General features: G+C 31.7%; 4 protein-coding genes and 1 long non-coding RNA gene across 5 annotated transcripts; 2 read left to right on the top strand and 3 right to left on the bottom strand.

Moving 5' to 3' along the window:
* Window positions 1-1,830: 1,830 nt before the first annotated feature.
* On the bottom strand, window positions 1,831-5,506 carry LOC145974633 (uncharacterized). The gene is made up of 3 exons (XR_014439756.1): window positions 5,442-5,506; window positions 2,675-3,008; window positions 1,831-2,011 (listed from the first exon to the last, which is right to left on the bottom strand). It is a non-coding gene; the product is annotated as an uncharacterized LOC145974633 (long non-coding RNA).
* Window positions 5,507-6,357: 851 nt separating this feature from the next.
* Bet5 (blocked early in transport 5) lies at window positions 6,358-7,530 on the top strand. Its single transcript, XM_083104589.1, has 3 exons — window positions 6,358-6,535; window positions 6,957-7,166; window positions 7,240-7,530. The coding sequence occupies exons 1-3, from the start codon at window positions 6,437-6,439 to the stop codon at window positions 7,366-7,368; spliced, it is 438 nt and encodes a 145-aa protein (XP_082960715.1). The 5' UTR covers window positions 6,358-6,436; the 3' UTR covers window positions 7,369-7,530.
* Window positions 7,531-8,813: 1,283 nt separating this feature from the next.
* On the bottom strand, window positions 8,814-20,099 carry LOC145974608 (E3 ubiquitin-protein ligase RNF19A). The gene is made up of 13 exons (XM_083104563.1): window positions 19,916-20,099; window positions 17,252-17,415; window positions 17,026-17,168; window positions 16,691-16,880; window positions 16,279-16,590; window positions 16,053-16,197; window positions 15,834-15,970; window positions 15,631-15,728; window positions 11,304-11,502; window positions 10,994-11,189; window positions 10,740-10,905; window positions 10,259-10,641; window positions 8,814-10,184 (listed from the first exon to the last, which is right to left on the bottom strand). The coding sequence occupies exons 2-13, from the start codon at window positions 17,412-17,414 to the stop codon at window positions 9,941-9,943; spliced, it is 2,376 nt and encodes a 791-aa protein (XP_082960689.1). The 5' UTR covers window position 17,415; window positions 19,916-20,099; the 3' UTR covers window positions 8,814-9,940.
* On the top strand, window positions 12,244-15,398 carry LOC145974616 (putative oxidoreductase dhs-27). The gene is made up of 3 exons (XM_083104577.1): window positions 12,244-12,988; window positions 13,113-13,349; window positions 13,427-15,398. The coding sequence occupies exons 1-3, from the start codon at window positions 12,869-12,871 to the stop codon at window positions 14,369-14,371; spliced, it is 1,302 nt and encodes a 433-aa protein (XP_082960703.1). The 5' UTR covers window positions 12,244-12,868; the 3' UTR covers window positions 14,372-15,398.
* A 3,076-nt stretch (window positions 20,100-23,175) lies between the features above and the next one.
* On the bottom strand, window positions 23,176-25,915 carry LOC145974521 (proto-oncogene tyrosine-protein kinase ROS-like). Its single transcript, XM_083104418.1, has 3 exons — window positions 25,888-25,915; window positions 24,255-24,348; window positions 23,176-24,032 (listed from the first exon to the last, which is right to left on the bottom strand). The coding sequence occupies exon 3, from the start codon at window positions 23,981-23,983 to the stop codon at window positions 23,498-23,500; it is 486 nt and encodes a 161-aa protein (XP_082960544.1). The 5' UTR covers window positions 23,984-24,032; window positions 24,255-24,348; window positions 25,888-25,915; the 3' UTR covers window positions 23,176-23,497.
* Between the last annotated feature and the right edge of the window lie 331 nt (window positions 25,916-26,246).

Genomic DNA, 26,246 nt, shown 5'->3' with positions numbered 1-26,246 from the left:
CGTAGTCAAGATTTAATATTTTGCTGTCCTAACGAGAAAAATATTAGCTACAGTTTGTCAGCAGATTTGAGCAGAAGTACAGGCTGTATTATCAATTCGCATTAAGCTTACATTCTGTTGGCAGAGTTTGTCGACATTGGCAGTAAAAACCGAATAAGAGAACTCTTGAATTAAATACAGATTCCAATTTCTCTCAAAATATTGAAAGTATGCCAAGGTCTATTTGATTTCTATTATTAATTTACGATTATGTTTTGTTTGTAAATTTTGCTGTATTTCTGTCAACATTAAACAAATATCAAATTCTGTCTCAATAATCTGTAATCAATAAAATTTATAGTAAGCACTTATATAATTTATAGTAACACTTTACGAAATCCATTCTCGATAGAATTGGCTGTCTGGATATATTTTTAATTCTATATATATGTAATTGTATTTCGCGCGCTTCTCATTAAATTTTTGCATAATAATGAACAGTTTACAATTAAACCATTCGTATTCTAGAGTATTGAAATATTAATCTGTATTTTTTGTACAAAAACTTTTGACTCTATTCTTATATCTCGACAGAATATATTAATTGGAAATTCAGTCGATCGAGTAAGTTACAAAGAATTATATTTTAGAAATTCTTATTAGATAAGATAAAATCAGATAAAATCAAGATTGTGCAAAATAATTTAATTTATTTTTAACATTTCGATTTGGTAATGATTACAATTTATATCAAAGTTTATAATTTCTCTCTTATTTCGAATAAACCTTATATTTAATATATGCCTAGATTCATAACGAATCATTATAAGAAACTTCCCAAAATTATTTAGTTCAATATTCTTTTTATTCCAGAAATACATAGGCTACTCTAAAACTGACTATACTCTTAATTTTTTTGAATACTATAGACATATATACTATAGACTACATATGTACTATAGAGACATGTATATTTCGAAGAAAGTTATCGGCGTAAATCAGGAATAGACACATAGATGTGTTTGATGAATTTTTCAACTTATTTCTGGCAAAAATAAAAATTATTATCTACTGTTTATTTATTATTAATTATTAATGAATATATATGTTATATATGTTAGCAAATGATATATAGATAATTACTAGATATATATATATATATATATCTGTTAGCTAACTAAAATTTAATTTATTTTTAACGATATACAAGTTTGTCAAAAGAGTTAAATGTGCGGAAAAATGGAATGTTCATAAAGTTAGCATGTATCAATTGATTGAAGTTAATTACGATGAGTCATGATTTGAATTAAGACCTGTATATTGCTAATACACAACATAAAAAATTTATAGAGGTTCTCTCTAAATCGCACAATTTTTTTGGATACACTTATGGTTATATATTTCTTGTCATATATAATTTTTCCGTTTCCAACAATTATCGGCGCGGATTACGCATCGTTACTATTAAGCCGTTAATCGTTTAATCCTGATTTTTTTATCAATTTAGAGATTTCAATTTTTTTAACGAAAATTAATAAACTATATATTAATAGAATAAATGATTGAATAAAAAGAATTTTGTTTGAATTAAATTCCAAGGAACGAGATAACATAACGAAACTACTTTCAGTTAATTTTAACTTTACTTTAACAGAGAATTTAATTTAAATTCTAGTTACAAAGATATCTGGTATAAAAAATTGGAAAATAAATGCAATAAATAATAATCTCCTAGTTTTGCTAAGAAAAAATAAACTTCAAATCAGCAGATTCAAAGAAAAAGATCTGTCTGAATAAAAGGATAATTTATGTGGTACCAGGAAGCATTAGTAATGCATAAATTTAGCCAAATAAATCGCAGATTTCACGGAACGTACCGTTCAGATATCTTATTTTTCATGCTATTATTTTTTTTTGCGCCGCGTCGCACACACAAATTCACTTTGTAATTTCTGCTAATTTACATGATGATCCTGCGGGCAATATCTTATAACAGGATCTCGCACACATTGCCTTGATCAATCACTCCTCTCTGAATAAGATGTAAAAATAATTATTTTTTGCATCTGGTCCTCTAGAATTTCTTATAGTGATCTTAAGAACAGACATAATAATTATTGTGAATTATCATTGTCTCTCTTTTATCTTCAAGTCCAATTTTTGTAGATTTTTTATCAAGAAAACTACTTAAAAAATTTGAAATAACGATTTCTATTGCATTATATATATATGTACAAAAAAATCTTATATAATTATCTTATATTATATTTTTATTTATTTATAAATAAGCATAAGGGAAGATTTTTTTGCATATAATACTCAAGTAGAAATGCTATAAAATTAATAATTCTTGTATTATTTTTTGACAATCTATTTTCCAGGAATATTTTATATCTATTGAATATTGAAAATAATTGACTAAAATAATTTCCAAAGCAATTGACTAAAACATCCATTCTTTTCCTAATCGAAAAATATAACTAAGTTTCTTTAGTATAGAAAAAAAGTTGCTTACGCCAATGTACCTACGCAACGTTCGGTCTTGTAAACCGGTTTTAACTTATATTATTTTATATATTTCAAAGAACTCTGTATTATTAATGATATAGCAGTCTTTCTTCATATATAACAATAATAATTAAATAATTGAAAATAATGACGATGGGGAGAGGGGTAACTCTCATTAATTTATTACCGAAATAACTATCCGATTTATTACTATCGGGAAATTACTAAGGAACTGTCCGAAAAATTCAGGCTTCGTTTCTCCTACAGCTGGATTTCTAACATTCAACGGGTCACTTAACTCTTCCGGTCAGTCTTACGGGATCTGATGTAAAAAAAAGGCGTTGATCATTCTCCATCTTTAAGATTGTTCTATTGCTTAAGCTTCACGGGTCGGTCTTACGGGATCTGATGTAAAAAGAAGGCGTTGATTATTCTCCATCTTTAAGATTGTTCTTCTATTTTTGTCAAATATCAACCAACGTGTCATCCCCACCGGCGGAACTTGATAAATCTGTCATTTTCTATAAAACGTAATGATAATGCAATTTTTTATAATGATATTTTAAGGCGTATAAGCTCCATTTTTTATCCTATTTAGCTAATTATCCGCGAGATGTGTATCTTATTCTTAATCGCGGCATTCGTATAAAATCGTGTATTGAAAAATAAATCGGACAATAAATTCTATATTCGCAAACATTTCATATTATAAATCTCAAATGTTTGTCGAAATATCTTCGCATAAAGTGTGATAATAATTATATCGCCTGCGTGTGTGTTATAGGCTTCGTGTGTGTTATAGATTATTACAGTAATTACGCGTATCAATCGAATATTCCGAGTATCGTCGATTTATTTAACTGTCATGTTTCATCGTGAATGTTAAATCGCGATTTCTGCATGGCGGTAAATTTAATTTAAAAAATTACCATCGTGAAAGTAGTAAAATTATGATCACTTAATTGATGTATCGTTACATTTTCAATGTATAATTAATAAATAATTAATTTTCGATAAACAACATAAAATTGTATCGCGACGGTAAATCTTTATAGAAGCCTAACATTCATTATTGAAAGTAAAAATTGAAACAAAAAAATAGAAACTTTCATTATGGTTCTTTGATTATAGATTCTTATAAATAATAATTATTTATTTAACGATACTTAGAGTCATATATATGATATTTTAAATTTTTCTAAAATGTGAACATAAATTAATTTTTAATTAAATGATTGCTATATCATAACTTCATTCATTACTTTAATCTTTTGATCTTAGCAAGAAAAGTACGACTTTGATCTCGTGTAAATGTCGTGTTACGATATAGTAGGACATATTAAAGTGTACTTTGTATGATTATGTCACGATCGAGAGTCTCGTGCAAAGTGTCCCACTTCAACATTTCAAATTTTAATTTTAAATACTTAAAATGTCTATAACAAAATATTTTTGTATTAATTAAAAAAAAAAAATATATATATACAGTGATGGGAAAAAGTTCCGGAACGGTTGAATATTTCATAAACTATGCACTTTAGAAAGAAATGTTTCAGACAAAAGTTGTATGGCTTGAAGGGCGCCATAAGATGGCGTCATTGGTTTGACCTTGAAAAGTCGTTTGAAGGTCACGTGAAGGTCACCTTCAATTTCTTAAATGGAACCTACTATTTGTCATTACATATTCTTGTAGCTTATCTCGAGAGCTTTCCAAAACACTATAATTAAGTACCTTTTCGTTAAGTACTTTTTGAGTTATGACGCTTGAAATAATTTCTTAATTTTACATAAACCGTAAAAAATATCTTGTAAAATATTCATTTTTCGATTATCTTACCTTAATACTTTTACGTACAAAATAATGAGAGGAATCAATTGGTGTAAAGAAAACACATAGTTGTTTTGAAGAAAAAATATGTAATTTGCAATTAACAATTCCATATTTTTTCTTAAAAACAACTATGTGTTTTCTTTACACCAATTGATTCCTCTCATTATTTTGTACGTAAGGTTAGAAAAAACATAGTTGTTTTTAAAAAAAAATATGTAATTTGCAATTAACAATTACATATTTTTTCTGAAAAAAAAACTATGTTTTTTTTTACACCAATTGATTCCTCTCATTATTTTGCATATAAAAGTATTAAGGTAAGATAATCGAAAAATGAATATTTTACTAGATATTTTATGGTTTATGTAAAATTAAGAAATTATTTCAAGCCTCATAACTCGAAAAGTACTCAATAAAGAAATACTTTATTATAGTGTTTTGGAAAGCTCTCGAGATAAGCTATAAGAATACATAATAAAAAATAGGGGGTTCCATTTAAAAAATTAAACCTTCATGTGACATTTTTGCTTATTACTTAATAATTATTGCGAATTTTGCAAAATGGTAAAGGACTTTTCTTCTTAGTTTGACCCAGTCTATCATCACTTTTCGTTTGGTCCCTCACGAATCGGACACCCTGTATATACATATACACTTTTTTAAATATTTTAATATTTAAAATATTTCTTAATAATATAATTATTTAGAAACATATTATGTATAAAAATTAGGATTTTTTTATTTACATCTCAAAATTTTATATCCAAAAAAAAATTTTTGTTAATTATACAATTTTTACACTATTTAAATAACAATTTAAAAAACAACGCGCATGATAATTAGTTTTACAAAATCAATTATTTTTAACATATTTTGCTTCATAAAGAATATATTTTCTTTTATCTTTTATATTCTTCATTATTTATACTTATGAATTTAAAATACAATATATGTATACAGAGAGAAGACTGAGAGGTGTCCCGCTTTTAGGTGATCCCTCCTTAATTTTTATTCGCAGTAATGAATGATTGCGATTCGTTGCGATACAGTTTCATGTCGTTCATCAAAAGTTAATTAATTTTTAATTATTAATATTTATAGAAAATTATATTTCGATACTAACCGTAATCGTGTTTAATAAAATAATTACAATATACGAAGCGTTTTGCACCACTGCTTTATTACTCGAGTGTCACCGTGCGAATGATGACAAAGCCGTAACAGCGCTACTGTTTATATTTTATATTGCCAAAGTCGAACACTGTGTTATTGATAATTCGTTGCTGAAATATTTTACGTACTATAACATATACTGTTATACATGAAAATATTAAATTGCAGAAGTTTTTTAATTTATAGATTAATTAATCGATTATTTATTAAATAATTAATTAACATACGAAGCATTTCGCATCATTACTGCTCGAGTGTCACCGAGCAAATGATAGCAAAACCATACATACAAACAATAGCATGCTATTGTTTACGTCGCCAAAGTCGAACATAATGTTATTGATAATTTGTTGCCAAAATATTTTATTTATTTAAATTATAAAATATACACTAACGCGGAATATTAAATTATAGAAGTGTTTTAATTTATTGATTATTTATTAAACAATCCATCACGGAGCCTTTATGCTAATTATTTGCGTATATAATTCAATTGTTTTATTGTTTTAGTGTTTTATTCTTTCATAATCCAAATATATTTTGATTATTAAAGAAAAACCTAAATTTTACTCCCATTTTTAGAGGAGTGTAACTCCACAGGGAGGGATGTAGAAGTATATGTTTATATAAAAAACCCCCCTTAATTTTCGATAAAGAATCATTTCCTAAAATTTTTCGCACTTATTAAGAAACACTCTGTACATACATAAGCGTCTTGCTGTACAATACTAATGCTACCGGCATTTCGTGCACATAGCACAGAACAAAACCAGAAATTGTGCACACTATGTTACCCTCTGAGAACATTCGTGGACACTGGCTTCGTAGTTCATGTCCACGTCTCAGTCTTTTCTCTGATAGCTGCGCTAAAATCGGAGAAGACATTTTTGTCGAAACGTCAAAACAACGATTATTGATGGATTCCGGCATAAAAGGAGGATAACCATGACGATTCATAACTTGTATATTTTTTCGAAAACTGGAATATTATTGTATTATGCTGAGTGGAATAGGTTAAATAAATCGGGGATAACGAAGGAGGAGGTAATGTAATGGAGAATATAATCATTATTCTCTCGGTTAAAGTCTTATCTTTGATACATTACAGACATTTAATGATAAATTATAATTGTTATAACATATAAGTAACTCATATTCGTTATTATTATATATCAGAAATCTTAAATTTTGAAACACACGCAAACACTATACAATGATAGAGAGAGATATACTTACATGAATGTAAAAGATAATATTGCATTTATTATGTTTCAAGTATTAATTTGTTAAATTGTTAAGTAATTAAGTAAATATTAATTTGTTAATTTGTTAAGTAATTAAGTATCAATTTGTCAATGTTATAATCTTAAATATTGCAAAATTTAATAAATATTATAATCCAACAATCGTAACAATTATGAACAATCCTTAACGATTTTATCACAGATATATTTATAAAATTTAGGAAGCAAAATTGATGTATGGAATGTTATTTTCTATAAAATCGTTTGTAAGTAAAATCTCACCGTTGGATCCTAAGGAGGGATTTTTGTATTACAAGACAAGCAAATATACACTTCATTATTTTGAAACACCATCAGGTCTTAAGTTTGTCTTGAATACCGATAATGCGAGTCAGAGTGCCAGAGAATTATTGCAACAATTGTACAGAGAAGTAAGATTTTATATCTGTTTCCAGTGGAAATACAAATTTATCTATATACATAATTGTATATTTTTCATTTTAGGTATATTTGGAATATGTAGTAAAAAATCCACTATGCCAATTAAATGAACCTATACAAAGTGAATTATTTAAAATAAAAGTAGATGAATTATTAAAAAAATCTCCTCTATTTTTAAGTCGATCATTATAAATAATAAAAAATAAATTCTTTATATATGTATATAAAAAGAGCTGAGTCTTTTTTAATAATGGACTGATTAAGTATCAAATATTATCTAACATGTAATAATAATGACACAGATCAAGCATTCGCATAGTTTATGAAAGAAGGAGTGAAATTGAAAATTGAGAATTTTAAGGTGAAATGAGAACATTGAATAACCTCTGTGTTTTCTCATTCTATCCTATAGAAGGCCATTTGTTTCTTATACAATAAAAAGAGAAAGCATAGAGACTATTCAAGGTTCTCACCGCGTTTTAAACTACCAATTTCCAACGATACCCTCTCTGAGGGATTACTTGATCTAGTTATATATGTCATTTATAAGTATATATAATATAAAATTGAAATTAGATAAATCTCAAAAATATACATTATATTTTAAGTTAAAGTTAGATATTTTTTGAATTTTTCATAATTCTATAAGAGAGAAATTTTGTTTCGTTTTCATTTTTAATCTTTTGTAGTTTATTTTGACTTTTAGAGAAATATATACAATGTATGTTACAATATGTAATATGTAAAATAATAATAAGGCGTGTTTAAAAAATATTTTTTGTATTGTACAATTAATAAGCAAATACTGGCAAATAAAATTATATAATCTCTTATATAATTATAGATTATATATTAAATGCGAGTATTATTCTAAATATATTAGATAATAATTCTAATTAATATTTGTTTTATATGCGATAAACATAATATAATAGATATTTGGGAGTCATATTTAAACATCATTCACAAAGTGTTTAAGTATCTTAAATAATATTGTAATTAAAATTAAATTATTTTTTAATATATATATTTAATATTATAAATTTTGTTGCATATACTTTAACCATTTTTATGAAAAAAACACAAGATTATTTCTAATAAAAATATTGAACAAATTATACTAGAATATATATATAGAAAAAAATTATGCAATATATATTTGCTAAGAAAGGAAGAAACAAATAAAATTATATTTGAAAACAATTATCTCTTTCTGCATGATTTAATATTATTAAATCATGATACATTCGTACAGATATTACATATATAATTTTGTAAAGATATTTTTAATTATAGCTTTTGGAGAAACAGGAATTTAATTATGCAATTTTTTGAAATCAATGTGTGCAATTAATATAATATTACATATTACAATTATATTGTATTTATATACATATATATAAATGCATTACTGATTTCAAATATATTTATAATATAAATTTTGTTTAAATGTAACTAATAAAATTTGCATGTGTGAAGAAGATACAGCAGTTTGTCAATTTAAAATCTGAGTTTCTAGTGTATTCAGAATTTCTTTTATGAAGCTATTGATTGATTTGATTTTTTTCAATTTATAAGAATAAAATATATAAAATTGATGTTTATATGTGATAGGATGTTTGATAGAAATAAGGCTATTTGTCATAGTACATATATTTTCATACAGCAAGGACAGATAGGTTTTCTGTGAAATATGCATATTCAAATATTCTTATATATATATTGGCCGATAGATTAAACAAGAACGCGTAATACTTAAAGACATAATGAGCAGTATTCGATTTATAAAATGCAGCGATAATTCGCGACATTAACTTTCATCTTTGTGTATTCTTTTCTTAGCTTATATTGACCGCCCACCCGTTACAAATCAGATTTTGATAATATTTGGAAATAATCTAGACATAAGTAATAGAATCATTTCATCTATTGTATAATAGTAATATTCATATATAAAATATCAAGTAAAGAATGATAAGATTCTCAAGTTAAAAACAGGATTTAAGATCTTCGGCTTCTTAAGAATCAGATGTGGATGATAGTGCGTAAGTTTCAAGGAAAATTACTTTTCTGAAATTAAATGAAAAATTGTAGGCAGAGCACAAATTTTTTTGATATCCGAATTTCCGATTCAACGATTCCTTGACATTTTTCTAGTCTAGGCTGCTTCTTTAGCGGATTACGAGGGATTTTAAAAATGAATCTTAGATTCAAGATTAATTTAAGCACTTAGTATTGCACTTAGCAAAATTTGTGCCTTGCACTATCATTTAATTTCAGAAAAGTTAATTTTCGTTGAAACTTACGCATTATCATCTGCTGCGTCTAACTTTTAATAGTCCGGAGAATTTAAATTGTGTTTATAAAATAATTGTCAACAAAATATTTACGAGAACAAAATTTTTTGTATATTCGACCCTTTCTTTCATTGTTTATAACGAATTGGAGGTCAGTACGTATATATATATATTTATATATATATATATATAATACGCTCAGTAAGTTTCCGGTATATGTATAATCACAGCGCAAATGCACACAGTTACTAAAATTATTTTACCGTACTTTTATTTCTTCCCTTGTAATATTCAAAGTATATGCATATTGCGTATGTCTTTATGTACAATCAGCGCATTATATAGTATTATGTAATTTAATACATATATACACACTTAACAATGTATATACGCATCTATACATACGTCGTGACGTTTTATCGAAACACGTGCATATCTTGACACCCACAGGTTCAGTCTTAAATTTTTTAGCAATGCAAGCTTTCGTCTGTACTAGTAAGGCTTTGTCTTTCGTCACAAGGCGTGAACATTCGATTACCGGAGATCTGCGACACGGTTGGTATTGGCTCCTCTATAACAGACAATCGTTTCTCGCGATCCGTAGATACCGCTGAAGTGTGAAAAAATACGTTCCTTAAAGTGGCCACGTTGACGCGTTCCCGCGAAATGTCTTCTACAGGACTCTCGACGCTCAATTCACCGTTCAAATTCCTACAAACACGTTTATTAACAAACGTAGTAATTTCACGAGTTTTGGTATTTGTTGTTAGTCTCGTAATTCGTACTTGGATATCTTTTGTGAGTCCATTTCTGGTTCTGAATCTTTGTTTCGTTTACGGCCTCCTGTTGAGCGATTATTTATTCCGCAGCCTTCCAATTTGCTACCTACCACCCTCTCTTGATCCGCTTCGATCACACTGACGTGATCATCGAAACGGACTCGTTCCGAACCACCGTCCTCCCCGCACGTAGTCCAGTTACTCGAATCACTGCATTGACGATCAAATGTGAGCTTACGACGAGTGCGTTTTGCTAAGCCAGGTGCCATTTCTTCTAACGAACTTAAAGAAGTGGCTTGTCCAGCAGAGTCCATGTGACCGCCATTAGTAGAGCTAGCCGCCTGTTCTCCTTCTGTGCTTCTGCCACCGCTGATCGAACTGCCATCGATCTACACATGCATATAAAAGACGATAATAATACTAGTTAGAAATTATTTTAATTTCTTTTAATCAAATTTAATATATGATATAAGTATATGAAGTAAACCTTAAAATTAAGAACTGAACCAGCCAAAGCTCTTGTGGAAGCTGCGCCATCATCTAAAGCGATGGAAGCATTTACGGATTTTTCTGACAAACTAGTAGCCGCGGAAGCGGTCTCGCTGCATGAACTGAAGCGTTGCGTAGACGTAACGTCAGCTTGAACCTCCAACCTGTGTATGTAATAAAGGTATGCTATGTATAATATATTACAGAAAGAAGAAGAAGCGCTATCAAGATCGCACGAGAGTGCGAATATACCTTTGACCTCCAGGAAGTACGCTGGAAGCTATACTCCCCGCAAGACTAGTGCCAGCCAGGGCCACGTTGCTGGCACTTTCACGATCATTTTCCCGACCCAATTTCTCCAATTGACTACCGCTACCCAATGAAAGCGAAGCCTCCCCTATCGAAGGATTACCACCGCGGTGACTCGCGACGTCTATCGATGCTGCATCTGCAACATTACAGCAATTTGTAAATCCAATCATTCGACTTCAACATGAGATATGAACAAGGTATCGTAATTAAAAATGATTTAATCGGATGACACGTGTGGATAAATGTTTACCTCCGCCGTTGCGTACGCCTAAAGCCCCCATGAGCTCGTTTTCGTCGTCAAAATCGAAACGTACTCCGGTACCACTTGTGGAAACTCCACAACCTCCGCTTCGACAGAGCGACACCGGAACCACTCCGTAGACATAGAACAATAAAATGGGTACACCGATACCCACAGCCAATCCTGCCAATACTGGTGACACTAAAACCTGCGGAGAGTTAAAACAAAGGAGTTAAAATCAATTGTAAATGTGTCTCTTCTTGTTGAGAAATTTTTATCTTTCATAACGCATCGCTTGTCAGGACAAGAAAAAATTATGATCAAAGTGTAGTGTGTCTTTATAGGGATAATATAGTTAGCGTGTCTTTAAGGCTTTCTTCTCTCTTGTAAATAATAGAGCCTGTTAAGTAATATAAATAGAAGCAGTTAGATACATCGAAGGACACCGATATAATTTAACGACGTAAGGAAATCCGATGATAAAAGTCTAACATTTAATGTTGCTTATCATTGACAAAAAAAATATGTAATCAATTTAAACAAATCACTTACGACCTAACATCCGGTCTCTTTTACCTACGGGACGATAAACTAATCTTATCATTATATAAAGATAATAATATCTAAATCAACTTCGAGGTATCTTAGTTCATCGGTTTATAATTTTAGATTTTCATTTATCAGTGAGGAAACTGCAGAGCAGGAAACTAAACCGTCATTGTATGCATTTCCATGCATTTCCCCCTTGTCGTGTTTCTCATAATTGGATAGAAATAGAACAAAGGCAGTGGTTGTCAGTCATCGACATAGCCGATGATAGCGCGAATGCAGGCAAAGGCGCGCCGATTTTCAGATTTCCTGACAGATTCCGGAACGGAGCGACATAGAGGACGTGGGGGAAGAGGTGGTGGAGAGGAGAGCCACCAGGGAGGGGCAGAAGGAAGAGGATATTGATCGGGAGTAGGCATGTGCGCGCATGTCGTTACCTCTTCCTCGTCCCACCCTTGCGGCGACGAGCCCTGAGGTGAGCGACAATGGAACATGCGTCGCCCACATCGGCCAGTACCTCGGGGTCCACGTCGGCGCCGCGTCAATCAAGGGTAACGTGCGCTCAGGGCGCCTAGGTCGTGGAAGAAGCGGTCGGTCGGTGGCTCCGGAGGGCGTGTCGAGGTAGCCGCGCTCCTCTCTCATGTCGGGTCGTCGAACTACGCCAGTCCGTCGCGAATCGGCGCAGGATCGGCGGCGACGGACGTAACCGGGAAGAGGCAGCGACACGTAACGAGGAGGGTTTCATTCAGCGACGCTGATTTCACGGTGTGGCAGACATACCGTGTATATGTATGTGTACGCCGCATATGTGTACGTATGGTAATTGAGTAGATGTGGGTATAATATAGTCCGCTGCACATCGGTGGGGTATCGTCATTCGGCAGCATACATGCCTTGTTAATACTGGCTGAGAGGCCAGACCAGTTGGCTGAGTGAAAAAAAAAACGCCCAAACATTACTGACTGCAGAGGAGACTGCAAAAGAGAAATAGTAAGGGAAACCTACTAAGGGACAACGAGGGAACTATGTCGGACCTGGACGACGAGACCGATACTTCGTGCGGGGAGGAGCAAATTGTCTCGGACTGGGAAGTCCAGAAGGAGTGGCTCGAGAGCATATTGTCGAAGTACCACGACGGGAGAGCGGTTAGTCATGTAGATATACGATATACGTAATGATGCAAAGTTTAGATATAATTTCGATAAGTCTTAGATGTAACTGATGTGTTCAATTCGAGCACTGCTGATTACCTGATAACGATTTCTTCAGGTCGAAGTCTTGAAGTTCAACGTAAGCCCCGGATGCACGACCAGCGAGAGCGTGCTGAGCGCAATCACCAGCGTTACAGGAAATTATTTGTTGGCCCCGACGACGGATCCAATGGATAAACCGTCGGATAAGCGCAGATTGTCCATTATCATAAAGCAACTCCCTAGAGATCCGTTTAGCCGCTTCTTCGTAACGGAAGGTCAATTCGATCTCCGAGAGATTAAGTTTTATACACAGGTAAGTGATAAGGTGATAGAATGATCTTTATCCGTTTGATGCGTTCCTGATACCGCGCACTTGTATGTGTACGTCAGGTGATGCCAGATTTGAAGGAGTTCAATCGAAGACAGCTGGGACCGAGCCCGGAGGAACCGATTATACTACCGGTTCCGGAATGTTACCACGCTCATTACAGTCCTGCAGGCGGAACTGACGACAGCCCGGTGCTGCCGGAATCGATACTAGTCTTGGACGACCTGGGCGCTTCGCGCTTCGAAAGCGTCAAGTTCTCGGAGGGGCTAACGTTGGACCAAGCGACGGTCGCGTTGGATGCCATCGCTCGCATACACGCTCATTCCCTATCGATAAAGGTCGTGGACGGGGAATCTCTATCCGAGCGTTACCCGTTCCTCTTCCAAACGGCCAAAGCGACAGATTCATATCAACAACTGGTGGAGCGCGGTTTACCGCAGTTGGCGCACTTTCTAGAGAGCAGACCGGGTTTGGAAGCAGTTCTCGAGACTCTGCTAATTCTACGACCCCGCACTAAAGACATAATCTCGGCTCTTCTCGCCCCGGAGGGCCCATTGGCGTTGATAACTCACACCGACTTCTGGAGCAATAATCTACTCTTCAGAGATACCTGCGGAAGTGCGGAATGCTACATTCTCGATTGGCAGATGGTTACTTACAGTCGACCGACGAACGATGTCGCATTGTTGTTGGTGAGTTCAGTGCCCACCGAGTTACGTCGCAAACACACTGAATCACTTCTAAACACGTACTGGGACAAACTGAATTGGACATGCTCGCGTCTCGGCCTAAATATTCCCAAGGACTTGGGTTACACCAGAGAAGATCTTGACAAGGATTATAGAAAGTCCCAATTGCTGGCGCTTTTACTTTGTATCGGATCGGTGGACGTCGCGCTCGGTGATCCCCTCACAGAGCAACGACTGATCGACGTCCTTGAAGATCTATATAACGATGGCGTACTGACGGACGAAGCTGTCGTCGCGACAAACATAGCCGATCCATAATCACTGCTGCCACCGTTAACACACATTAGCGTATGCACCGAAGAATTAATATTTCTATCAGGGCTGTGACTCGAAGCGAAGAGTTTCACGTGAAGCAATAGGTACTTCAATAGCCCATACGTAGCTTAAAGATGCAATCTTTGTGTTTCCAACCCAAAGGAGGCTTAAGCCAGCAATAACACGAATGCGGGCGTCGAAGAAGGTAGTTGCAAAAAAGCACGTCGGAAGAATATAATGGACGTTAGAAACTTGCGCTACTCTCTCAGTTTTTTTCTCTTTGCGACGAGACTACTATAAACGAGCGGGACTAATAATTGATCAAGATCAAAAATGCTTAACCATAATGTCTCGATTATACATTAGTGTAAGCTTTGACAACCTGTCAACTATTACTCTTTGAAAACTATAATGATATTTTAATGACTACTAGTGCAAGCTTCACTTGCAATTCAATGAAAGTAAGATAAAATCGGAGGCAAACTTTCTAAGAAAAACTATCACATAAAAATATTGATTTCTTATTAACAGTGGTATCGGTTTTTCCATTGTAAATTTTCAACCCAGTTTTCTGCTTATACAGAAATTGTTGATGAACGTCTACGCTGTGCCAAATCATTAAAGATTTAGGCAAGTAGTTGTGATACAATTACTAAGATGAAATCAATTAGATTCGTGATTATAATGCTATAGGACATACATCACAGTTATAGAGTATTTTCGAGATGTACATGAAACATAAAACAATTATGTTCCATCTGCCCGAATACGCGTCCCGTGATAAACTTCTTCCGACAATTATTCCAGCGAAAATGCGCTGTTTTGTTAACGCTATATACAATTATTGTATTATCCATTTCCTCTGTATAAACTATATGGATAAAATATACCTTGATGTTATCACGAATAACAAACAGAGTTCCTTCAATTAATACAGATAAATCAACAAACAATTTCTGTTTTTCGTTTTTCAACAAAAGAAAATAAAATTTACGCGATGAATTATTAATTTATTTTTACTAAACTTTTAAAGATTTTTCAAAGAAAGTATTATATAAGTATTATAATTAGCATTTAATTTAGAATCCAATGCTTATTAATTATGAAAATCACGTGATATCTAGACACATGATTAATTAATATTTGGCAAACATTAAAACTAATATTAACATACACACACACACTTGCTCTCTCTTTCTTTCTCCTTCTCTCTCTCTCTCTTTCTTTTTCTTCAATCATTAAGAAGTATTTAATAAACTTACCGATGCAGTAACTCCTCCGGCAATAAAAGCATTTCTCTTGTGTTTATTAGCCTTCTCATATCTCGTGTACAATTTTTGTCCCACCCACACCGGTATACCTTGAATATAAAATATATGATATTGTAATAACATATGTTACTTTTTTTTTGGTATGATTTCCATATATGTATATATTCACTTTTTAAAATATTATAATAACCAACCTATAATCATGGCCGGAAATGCTATACCAGCTACAAGACCGATTCCAATTGGTGCTCCCACCAGAGTTCCAAGTTGCCAAAGGATCTTCTTCTTTCTAGACCACGGCTTTTTACCCCAAAAAGTGCAGCCAGAAGGACTGTTTAGAAACAGAATAGAATGTTTAAACACGTTTGTTTGGCTGTTACATATGTATTCGTAGCTCATTCAAAGTATAATACCTAAGATAATGAAGATCGCTTATTTCTTTCATGCAGAGCCAACAAAATTCTGCGCCACAAACTGCACACGTCATATGATTGCAGCTTCCATCGTCCATTTTGACAATCAGAACCTGACATCTAGGACACGGTTTTATGTCATCTCCTAAACAGGTCATAAATTATAACATGACATCAAAATTCAATAAATCGATATTACGTTTTGTAATGTGCAACTTTTACTCACTATGTTGTGAATCACTTTGACTGAAACTTAAAGAAGAGCTACGCTCATAATATTGAGAACGTTGCGCTCTTGCAGCATCACATGTTTGATTAGGATGCCAGCGCGCTTTACAATGATAGCAAAAGTATGAATCGCAACCAGGTCGCTCGCAACGTAATTTTGGGCACGAGGCGCAACCACTAGCGATTACAGCAAAACTGCAATCTGGAGCAGGACACCATCTTGCGTCGGGTTCTACAGCGAGGACTCTTCGAACCATAAAATCCTCATACTTCTCTAATTGTGTTTGATCATTCAGAATCATCCGAATATCTGTCAAACAAAAACATAAGACAGAAAATTGTAAATATCAAGAGCTTATAAAAATAAACACGAGATTTGTACAAGTATAATTAGAACAATGCACACTCACCATTTGGATGCAACGGCTCTGAACATTCAGGGCAAGCAATATTGACTCTCGACTCGGAGATTTCTACTTTCAAATATTGTTGAAAACAGTCGTAGCAACTGCGATGGTGGCAAGATTGGATAATAGGAAAAAATTCTATAGGCAGCTCGGCCAAGCATAACGGACATTCCATTAGCCCATTTTCATTACTCTGAAATAACACATTATGCAAAAAAGATTTAACAATAAATTGTCAAAGATAAAGATAAATATTCAAAGATAAATTTATTGAAATACTTCTATTTCCCAATATATATTAACACGATTAAAATATATTAATACGATTTTGCTAATACCTTTCCTGCGGAGGAAAGTACAGAGCCCTTGCTGGAAGCACGTTGTAGATCAATGTTGTGAAATTGAAAATGGCTCGAGCCATTGCTTACTCTGGCCTCTCCTTTCTCGACGTCCGACATTCTGCCGCTTGCTTGATCTTTAGCTGCGCAAAAAATATTTTCTATCTTGAAAAATTAAGTCCATTTTTACAATTATCATTGCAGCCTAATAGGATTCAAAAGTTACTTTTTGCATTCCTATTGCTTGCGCTAGGCGTCCTTGTGATACGACGGCCGATAAGCGGGCTGGAATACAATAATCTTCGCAGGGAAAATCGGGGAAATATCCTCCGAGGACGAGGTGGACCCCCGTTACAACCTCCCGGCCCATTATCGCCTTCTTTAAACATCCTGAAAAAATATCGAGAAAAATTACATGGCGTTGTTATAAGATCATATTCGTAATATTTAAAATGATACATCAAATTGTACAATTATAACTCGCATTAATAATATTATAAATCGCATTAATAATTATAACTCGCATTAATAATATTATAAATCGCATTAATAATATTCTCGCTGCTGCCTCATCCACTGTCAGTTCAGTAACTCATTATAAAGATAATTGAAAACTTGAGAGACGATAGCATATATATATATATAAAATTATGTTTTTACCAAGAAATGGAAAAATTCATATTCATACCGCGTTATACTTAGGCGTGTCTCAAGGTGTTACAAAAATAAGAGCAACTCTCGAGAGGAAAAAAAAGATACGATAAATTCAAATAAAGCGCATATAAATTGAACGAAAAAAATATTTCATTTAAAATCACAAATTCTCTGATAGTAATTTCAGGAGATACACATAATAGCATTCGAAAAAAAATACATAAAAATATTTAATATAAAATATGTAATATATATAAAATAAAAATAATATAAAATATGTATACATGATTAATTAATAAAATATGTAATTAATATGAAAATATGTGATATACACGTGCACAGCCGAGAGTTTTTTTTATGGAAAAATGAAACGTTTGAAAGTATCGCTTTCAAGGTATCCCGTTTTAACGCGTTATCAGATTTATCGCGGTAGCTGCTATATCCTCGTCTCACCTGTTTTTATAATGCACATTTGACACTTTTAGAATAACGGCGGCAGAGTTTTATTTTAGTCATGAGACACCGCACGTCAGCCGCGCATACGTTTATAACTTTAACAGTTTTTCGTCAAAGCGAATTCCCTGCTTTCTCTCTGACGGAGGAATGACATACGCAAGTCGCAAAACGCACGATGATCATTGGCGATTTCACCGCGTCTATAGGACGTATGAATAATCAACGTGTATTGAAAATCTTAAAAGTCACGTAATGCGCATAAAGTTGAGACACGACTCGATTCGAGGAAGAGAGATCGTGTCTTCTCCGCGTAAGGTACTTTCAATAAGATATCCCCAATATTATGTCACTCATTTATTGTCGAATTTAAATCAGTTTCGGTAATAAGAAATGCATTGCTTTATACTAAATACAAATTGTATTATATTATAAATGACGATCAATAATAAAAAAAAAATATTTGTTCAAGCAACGTCCGATTAAAAATATCATTACAAAAATAAGATTTTATTGCCACTAAAATGTGCATATAATTTATAATTTAATTTATTAATTATTATTTAATTTATTACATTATTAAATTATTAATTTATTAAAGCTTCTGTAATATTTTGAACAAATAATTTATGTGAGCCTCATTTAATATAGAATATAAATAATATAAAGTATATAACAATAAATAAATTAAAAAATAAATAAATAAATAAATAAATAAATAAATATATATATATATATATATATATATATATATATAATTATAAATTTAAATATATTATAGAGTAAAATATATAGAATAAAATATAATAAAATAAGAGTTCTCTCACACAAAAAAAATTTGCATCCAAAAATAAACGGTAATGTCATTCTTGTATGTTATAATAATCTTTCAGTATCCTTTTTACATAGATAAGTTGGAATTATCTCCTCGTCAAAAATACACTGATATTATTACATATTTCTATATCGAGCTCTTTAAAGCAGGGGGCCTATTACGGTTTTTGAAACGAAGTGAAAATAACAAAAGTGAGGAAATTTACTAGAGTATCTACAATTTCATTTGTCGAAATCTAGTAAATTTGTTCACTTTTGTAATTTTCACCTCGCTTCAAGAACCGTAATAGGCACCCAGGTGTCGTAAAAATCAACCGACTCGGAAAAACGCGTTGCATTCTTCCGATAAATTCATAAATAGCTATAATTAATAAATGACACGGTTCGTATCGAAATTTGAGATGACGTAAGTCGATTAAATGTTCCTCATTCCGCGTATTCGATTGGAAACGTGGCATCGTCCATCGTCGAAGACGATGGATCGCCGCAACGAAACTGTCCAACTGTCACAGAAACGTCAAAAATCTCGTCGCGGATATCGAACAATTGTCGTTGCTTGTACACACAACAAATCGCGCTCTTGTCAGGCGGGTAAGGTAAGGTAAGGGCAAGTGCGGCGTGCTCCGAGAATAATACGCATCGAGGATTCTGTTTACTAGCGGGACGCGCATTACGTCGTTCTCTGCGTCAGCGAGCGAGTCGCCTGCCAAGGACGAACGATCTCTCGTCCCTCCGGTCCCGGCGACAGGAGTAAAGAGTTTGATAAAGGCGAGAGATTAAGCGCGCCGGATTCATCTGTGTTTTATCTGATCTTTAATGCGTCGATAATTTGCATTCGTGCACAGGTGCGAGGGCGAACGAGCCGAGGAATCGGGTGACTCACGACCAGTCTTTTCTCGAGACGACGGATAATTCGTGCGTCGATCGGGGCGAGAAAAAGGACACGTACCTTTGTCGCAATCGCTATCGAATCTAGTTAGCTGGACAGTCGGGATGTACGCGGCACCGCGATACGTCGTAGGATGCCCGGATCGCGCAGGACTGGACGAATATCCGTGCAATTTGTTGGTTAAGGATGTTCGCTTGACACAACAGCTGACTGTCCCGTTTGCGACGGTATTGCAGGGTAAAGGAGATCAACTGAGATGGCCACGCGCAATCGTGATTCGGGACGCGCCTCGGCAGCGCCATCTAACGGCGATAATCGACATTATGTCTCCAAAAAATTCAAAATGATGGAACTGATGCGCGCGAACATATATATACAGGGTGTCCCAGGTATCTTCCGTCCAAAAAAAAAGGCAGATTCTCTGGCCAATTTAAAAACGATTTTTCCTCAGCGAAAATGTCGCGGCACTAATAGTTTTCGAGTTATAAACGATTGAAAATAAAGGGTTTTTCGCAAACTAAGGGTTATGGGAATAAAATATTAATAAAGTCACATTCTTTAGTTAATTTTAGGTAGAGTTTACTTTAATAGAATTTTAATTTAAGGCTTAGTTAGAAAGATACATGATGACAAAAATTGGGAATATGCAAAAAATAATGATCTCCCTCGACATTTTCGCTGAGGAAAAATCGTTTTTAAATTGGCCAGAGAATCTGCTTTTAAAATATCAAGTGGTAGTTTCGGGACACCCTGTATATACATATACATATATATTTGTATTAAGAGATATTTCTCTCTCTCTCTCTCTCTCTCTCTCTAATATTGGCGGATTATTACTTATATGCATTGTAATAATTACAATATGGTATATGTATGCAATATATAATATATATAATTCTAATTATTATAACAATTACTTTTTTTTCTTATTTTATTTCTTACACAGTAAAAAATAAAATGTTAATTATAACATTTTTCACATGTCCCAGAAAGTCCACTCTAAATTTTAAGTTAAAATAATTCATTCGTCGTATGTTACTTATTGACAAACTAAAAATGTTAAATAATTGACACCATACTTTACATTTATTTTTATTATTGTGACTAAGTGTAATGTAAAAATAACATACAAATTAATAAAAAATTACATGAAAAAATAGTTACAATAACTCGTAAGAAATGTTGAGAATAAAACGTTGACATATAATAGTAATTATTTTAACTTAAATTATTTGTAATAGAAACATTTGATTTTAGTAAATTTGATTATTTTTGTGTGTCAAAGTTCAAGATTATTTAAAGATTCACTTTAACTTTTGTTAGAATATTAAACTGACTTTGAGACGTGTTGATTGTTTAAAATGATTATGTTAAAAATACTCAAAATAATACTCCATTTCTAAGAGACATATACAAAGTGTTAAGTTATGAAGTTGACATAAATGTAACACATGAAAACGTTATAAAAATAATAACATATAAGTTGTATGTTAATTTTACATTGAAGTACTAATCAAAACGTGTGTGGTAACACAAGAAAATTTTAACATATGGACACACAATTTTTTACTGTGTATATACTAAGACTCAACTATTAGTTTAAATGACTACCTAATATATTTGATTCAATTTTTATCGATAGTTCTCTTTTTTTTATCAATTAGATGTTATTTATAGTTTGTATTAGCGCTAACTGTTAAAAGGAACCAAGGACGAAGAAACGCATATGATTTTCATATGAAATTCAAGCTTATCTCATGTGATTCTATATATGACCTCGAATTCTCTTCAACAAAATTGATTTTTAACTTTAGAGAAAATTTATCGTATGAGACTTTCAGCGTCTCTTTATAATGCTGGAATAGTTGATACTATATGGCATATTACTTTATTTGCTATTTACTCTTTAGTCTACCTGTATTTTTGTAACAGTCGTTATTGTTATTTATATTGTCACATAAAGATGATGAAAATTGTAGAGAAATAGAATTAATAACTCTTTTTTTATTATTTTTCATGTGAAATCTACATATTACCATTCGTGTCTGACTCTTAATATTCTTGGAAATTTGAATCATGTTTTTAATGAGGGAAATGTTCATACTATTTACGTTAACTCCATTTAAAGTTATATTGTTCGGTTCCGAGTACATATGAACTATCTTACTTAAACTCTCACTGTAGAAATCACTGAAATTAGCTGGATACACACGCACATATATCAAGTAATCTTGTATTGGTAACGACAGTTGAATCTTTGTGAAAAGTCTGCTATCTGCCATACGTTTCGGTGTATTGATAAATTGTTCGTCTTTTTGTTGTAAATCGTCCATCAAAATAATTGATTCCCAATACACTTTGTAGATCACGGCTATGCAATTCAGTTTTTTGGGCGGCATCCAATGAACTGCTGCCACAGTAGGCGTCAGAGCTTGAATGGTTACATTTTCCGGTGCATTGAGCTTACCCAGCTTAGTTTTAATTAATTGTGTCGAGCTGAATGGTTTCATCGATAATCGATCAAAGTAAAAGTTACTTAAAGTTAACGTTAACTTATACTCTGTAAGCGGCGTTACGTCCTTAATCTCATAAAACCGTTCGTACGTTTGCACATTGAATTTTTCAGTCTTATTGAAGTTATTGTCTGAACAATGGCTCACATGAATAGTATATATAGTAGTTGGTAGATTGTATTTTTTGCATCCACTCTTTGAAACCGATTCCGGAAAAATCAGAATTATGCTATTTGTCATTACTATCACTTGTTCAATATTGTAAATTTTTTCGTCAGGTATCAGGCATCTCGTCGGAGGATATGTTTGCAAAGATTTAAGGGTATTAAAAGGACGAAACATTATAAAATGATGTTCTATCGTTTTGATGTATTTTAATGCGTTGTTTTTGCTTTCGAGAAGAGCATACTTTTTTTTCAAAACAATTAATTTTGCATTGAATAAAGAAATGTAAATATTTGTCTTGTCAATCTTTAAAGAACGAAAATATGTTCCAAATTTGGCTTGTAAAATCAAATTGCAATTACAAATAGATATGTCTGCCACAATCAAGGAATCTTTAAATAACAAGTAAAGTAGTGGCTTTTCCGTGTTTTCAATTTCCACATGAAAAGGTTGTGACATATTCAGTGAACAGGTGCATATATTGGATGCGTTTTTCTGAATTAATTGCATGTTTTTTTCATCGAGATCCAATAGTACTATATTATATTGATTTGAAGTTTCATTTTATTGTGTCATATAAATTATTCTAAAAAAATATATGTATTATTTATGTATAGAACATTATTTTAACAATAGCAGAAACTTAACTGTATAAATGTGAATATTATTATTTAAATGTGAATATTCAAAATATTTATAAGTATGTGTTATTTTGATATTTATTTTGTAATTTATGATTTAATTACTAAGCTTTATCAAATTATTTAAAAGTTACAAGCCGATACAAAACTTTAATGAAAATTTGTTTATTTTTTCTGCTGAATGAAAGTTAACATATCCCATAGACGGCAATATATTCATATCATAAATTGTGCTTGTTTTCAATATCTTTTCATTTTTGACTATGCCATTTTCCCACATTGTTAAATCAAACTTCATAATGTATTCGTACGTATAATCTAAGTTAATTTCTATAGTATAGATTCCTTGCTACCCAATCAATAGAAAGAGATTGCACCATATTTTCAAGGCTAATTATTTTTGTGATATTCTTTTCATCGATCTCTAGTGTCATTATATCTCTTTTAAATTTGTTCCAATAAAGTCTATTTTCTGCTACTGAGTAAGCCATGGATAGGAATGGGAATTCTAATTCAATCAGTGTAACGAAATGATCGAAGGTTTTTGAATCTAAATCCCATATCTCGATACTGTTTATCTGTACGATTAATAATTGAGGTATTGGATTTTCGTTTGTAATAGACACATTGATTAAATCTGTGTAAGGACCAGTAACATCTTTAGTATACGCTCGTACTCGAAAGTAGTATGTCGTGTTAAATTTCAGATTGTGCACCGTGTACTCCAATACACTATGAATTGAGATAATATTGTCCTCACAGAACATTTCAATTTCATTTAGATCCTCGATCACCGACCAATACTGCATTGTGTATCCTTTTATTCTCCTTTTGTCGATTAATTCAGGTTCATTCCATCTACAAAAAAATAAAATTTTTGTTTTTATATATTTAATAAAATTATAACAGGATTAATATTTATATATGTGTATATAGGTGTATATGTATATATGTATATATACACACACACACACACACACACACACACACACACACACACACACACACACATATATGTGTGTGTCGTTAAATTTGAGAAAATAAAAAAGAATACAGACTAAGAATTTTTAGCTTCTTTACCTGAATGTTACAGAAATGTTGCCTCTTCTATTTGTGAATTGATTGTAGAATTCTACAAATGCTCTGGGAGATGTTGGCTTTCTTAAATTGTTTTCTAGAGATTTTAAGATCGTTTATATTGACATAATTATATACAAGATTAAATGAATTATTTCAGTAAGTCAGAAAAAACAATTTAAAATGATAAAGGAAAGAGTAAAAGTAAATTACAAAATAGGGAAACAAGTTTTGACCTTTAAAAAAATAATATAAAAACCTCTACGTCATTTAAAATCTAGAAAATTATTTATTACAACAAAATAACAACAAAAATAGATAAAAAATTTTCAATAAACACGCTATGCGTTTTTCGAAAATTTTTTATAGATTAAGGAATTTAAATACATGATAATTCTGAATTAAAATAAAAAATTGGCTCAAATAATAATAATTATAATTAAAAAATTAATTAAAAATTGGCAAATCAAGGTGCGGTATTTGAAGCGCAAGGAGAAAGACAAAATATCTTCTTTCGTGTAGTCATAATATATTTTAAAATACTTCTTAACAATTAATATACGTTTCATATCAGTTTTCGATCCATCTTCAGTGTGATATTGATATTACGTATTAGAAAATATCAGAAAATAACATATGAAATTATATAATTATATTATTATATAATTATATTATTAATCATTTCGCAATTGACATGCAGATACTACAATGCTGTATTTCGCAGTAATCGGTGAGTACATTCTTCCAAATAATTCTAATCATTATACGAATTATTACATTATTACAGTATTTACATTATTATAGTAAACTAATATGATAAATCCCGATAAATCCACATGATTAAGCAAAAAGTACGAAACGCTGTTGCGTACTGGCATTAATTTGTACAGAATGAAACGTAGGATTTGATAAGCCTTTCTCTTGACTATTATTAAAATTTGATTTCCGTTCAATAATTGCGAAAGAAATGATCCGAAACCTTCGTGTTTAATGTATTGTAACGAGTTTTAAAATATATTAATTTTGAAATATATTAATAATTATAAAAAAAACGAAAATGTGTCTTTTCTTATTTCCTGTACTGCAATTACCGCACTCTTACTTGTCAATTTTTAATTATTTTTTTAATTATCAATATTTGTGATTGCTATAAAATAAAAATATTAAAGTAAATAAAATTAAAATAATGATACTTGACGATTTTTTTCTTAAATCTGGATTAATTTTACATACAGTGTATGCAATTATCTTCTCCCTTTTTAGCAGGATAATATTGGCATTAATATTTGTCTTGTTATTGTAAGATATTTTTTTTATTTGATTTGATTTTTACTTTCTCTTGAACTTAAATTATATTTTTAATTATTTATCATAAATATTTTTGCTAACGTTTGCTATGTATTATATTTCTTCGTGTAATTTATCAATAGATTCTAAAATCATACACATATTTGAAGTTGGAATCTCGAATCGATTTTTTTTCTCACAATCACATTATTAAGATGATTCCGATTAAGTTTTATCATTTTGCATATCAAACATGATTCATATATCATAGAGAAAGTGACGCAGAGTAGGTTAATAAGGTTAATAAGATAAATAAGAATTTATAATCGCTACTTTTAACAAATAATACCTGAAAATATAGCTCTTTCTAATTGTTGAAACAATTTTGCCTAACGATTTGGTTCTAATCACGATAGGTTAATTAAGTTCTTTATATGTATATATGAATATATTTATGATATTGTTTTTCTAAATTAATCTCCTAAAATAAAAATTAATTTAATATAAATCTTATTATCCTCTAATAAATGATTACAGATCTAGAAAAATAAATATGTTTTAGAAGTTGAAGAAAAATCATATAAAATTCAAGTGTAATCATATCTATGATTAATAGTGAAAAATAAACAGAATACCTCATTGAGATTCAAATTTTTTTTTAACAATTAAAAAGACACAAAGATAATGCAATCAAGTTTTAATATGCCA

The sequence above is a fragment of the Camponotus vicinus genome, unplaced genomic scaffold, assembly GCF_025532165.1.
Source record: "Camponotus vicinus isolate PSW18456_S1 unplaced genomic scaffold, iyCamVici1.0 SCAF_1, whole genome shotgun sequence".
NCBI lineage: Eukaryota > Metazoa > Arthropoda > Insecta > Hymenoptera > Formicidae > Camponotus > Camponotus vicinus.
The sequence above is the reverse complement of the archived record's forward strand: the minus strand, read 5'-3'. Positions and strand labels throughout refer to the sequence as shown.

Coding starts and splice junctions, on each gene's coding strand:
- Bet5 (XM_083104589.1), top strand. CDS start 6,437: ATGACGATTCATAACTTGTATATTTTTTCGAAAACTGGAATATTATTG. Junction 6,536..6,956: donor CGGGGATAACGAAGGAGGAG/GTAATGTAATGG, acceptor TATAAAATTTAG/GAAGCAAAATTGATGTATGG. Junction 7,167..7,239: donor TGCAACAATTGTACAGAGAA/GTAAGATTTTAT, acceptor TTTTCATTTTAG/GTATATTTGGAATATGTAGT.
- LOC145974616 (XM_083104577.1), top strand. CDS start 12,869: ATGTCGGACCTGGACGACGAGACCGATACTTCGTGCGGGGAGGAGCAA. Junction 12,989..13,112: donor AGTACCACGACGGGAGAGCG/GTTAGTCATGTA, acceptor CGATTTCTTCAG/GTCGAAGTCTTGAAGTTCAA. Junction 13,350..13,426: donor AGATTAAGTTTTATACACAG/GTAAGTGATAAG, acceptor TGTGTACGTCAG/GTGATGCCAGATTTGAAGGA.
- LOC145974608 (XM_083104563.1), bottom strand. CDS start 17,414: ATGTTTAAAGAAGGCGATAATGGGCCGGGAGGTTGTAACGGGGGTCCA. Junction 15,729..15,833: donor ATTTCCGGCCATGATTATAG/GTTGGTTATTAT, acceptor TTTATATTCAAG/GTATACCGGTGTGGGTGGGA. Junction 10,906..10,993: donor GTACTTCCTGGAGGTCAAAG/GTATATTCGCAC, acceptor TTACATACACAG/GTTGGAGGTTCAAGCTGACG.
- LOC145974521 (XM_083104418.1), bottom strand. CDS start 23,983: ATGCAGTATTGGTCGGTGATCGAGGATCTAAATGAAATTGAAATGTTC.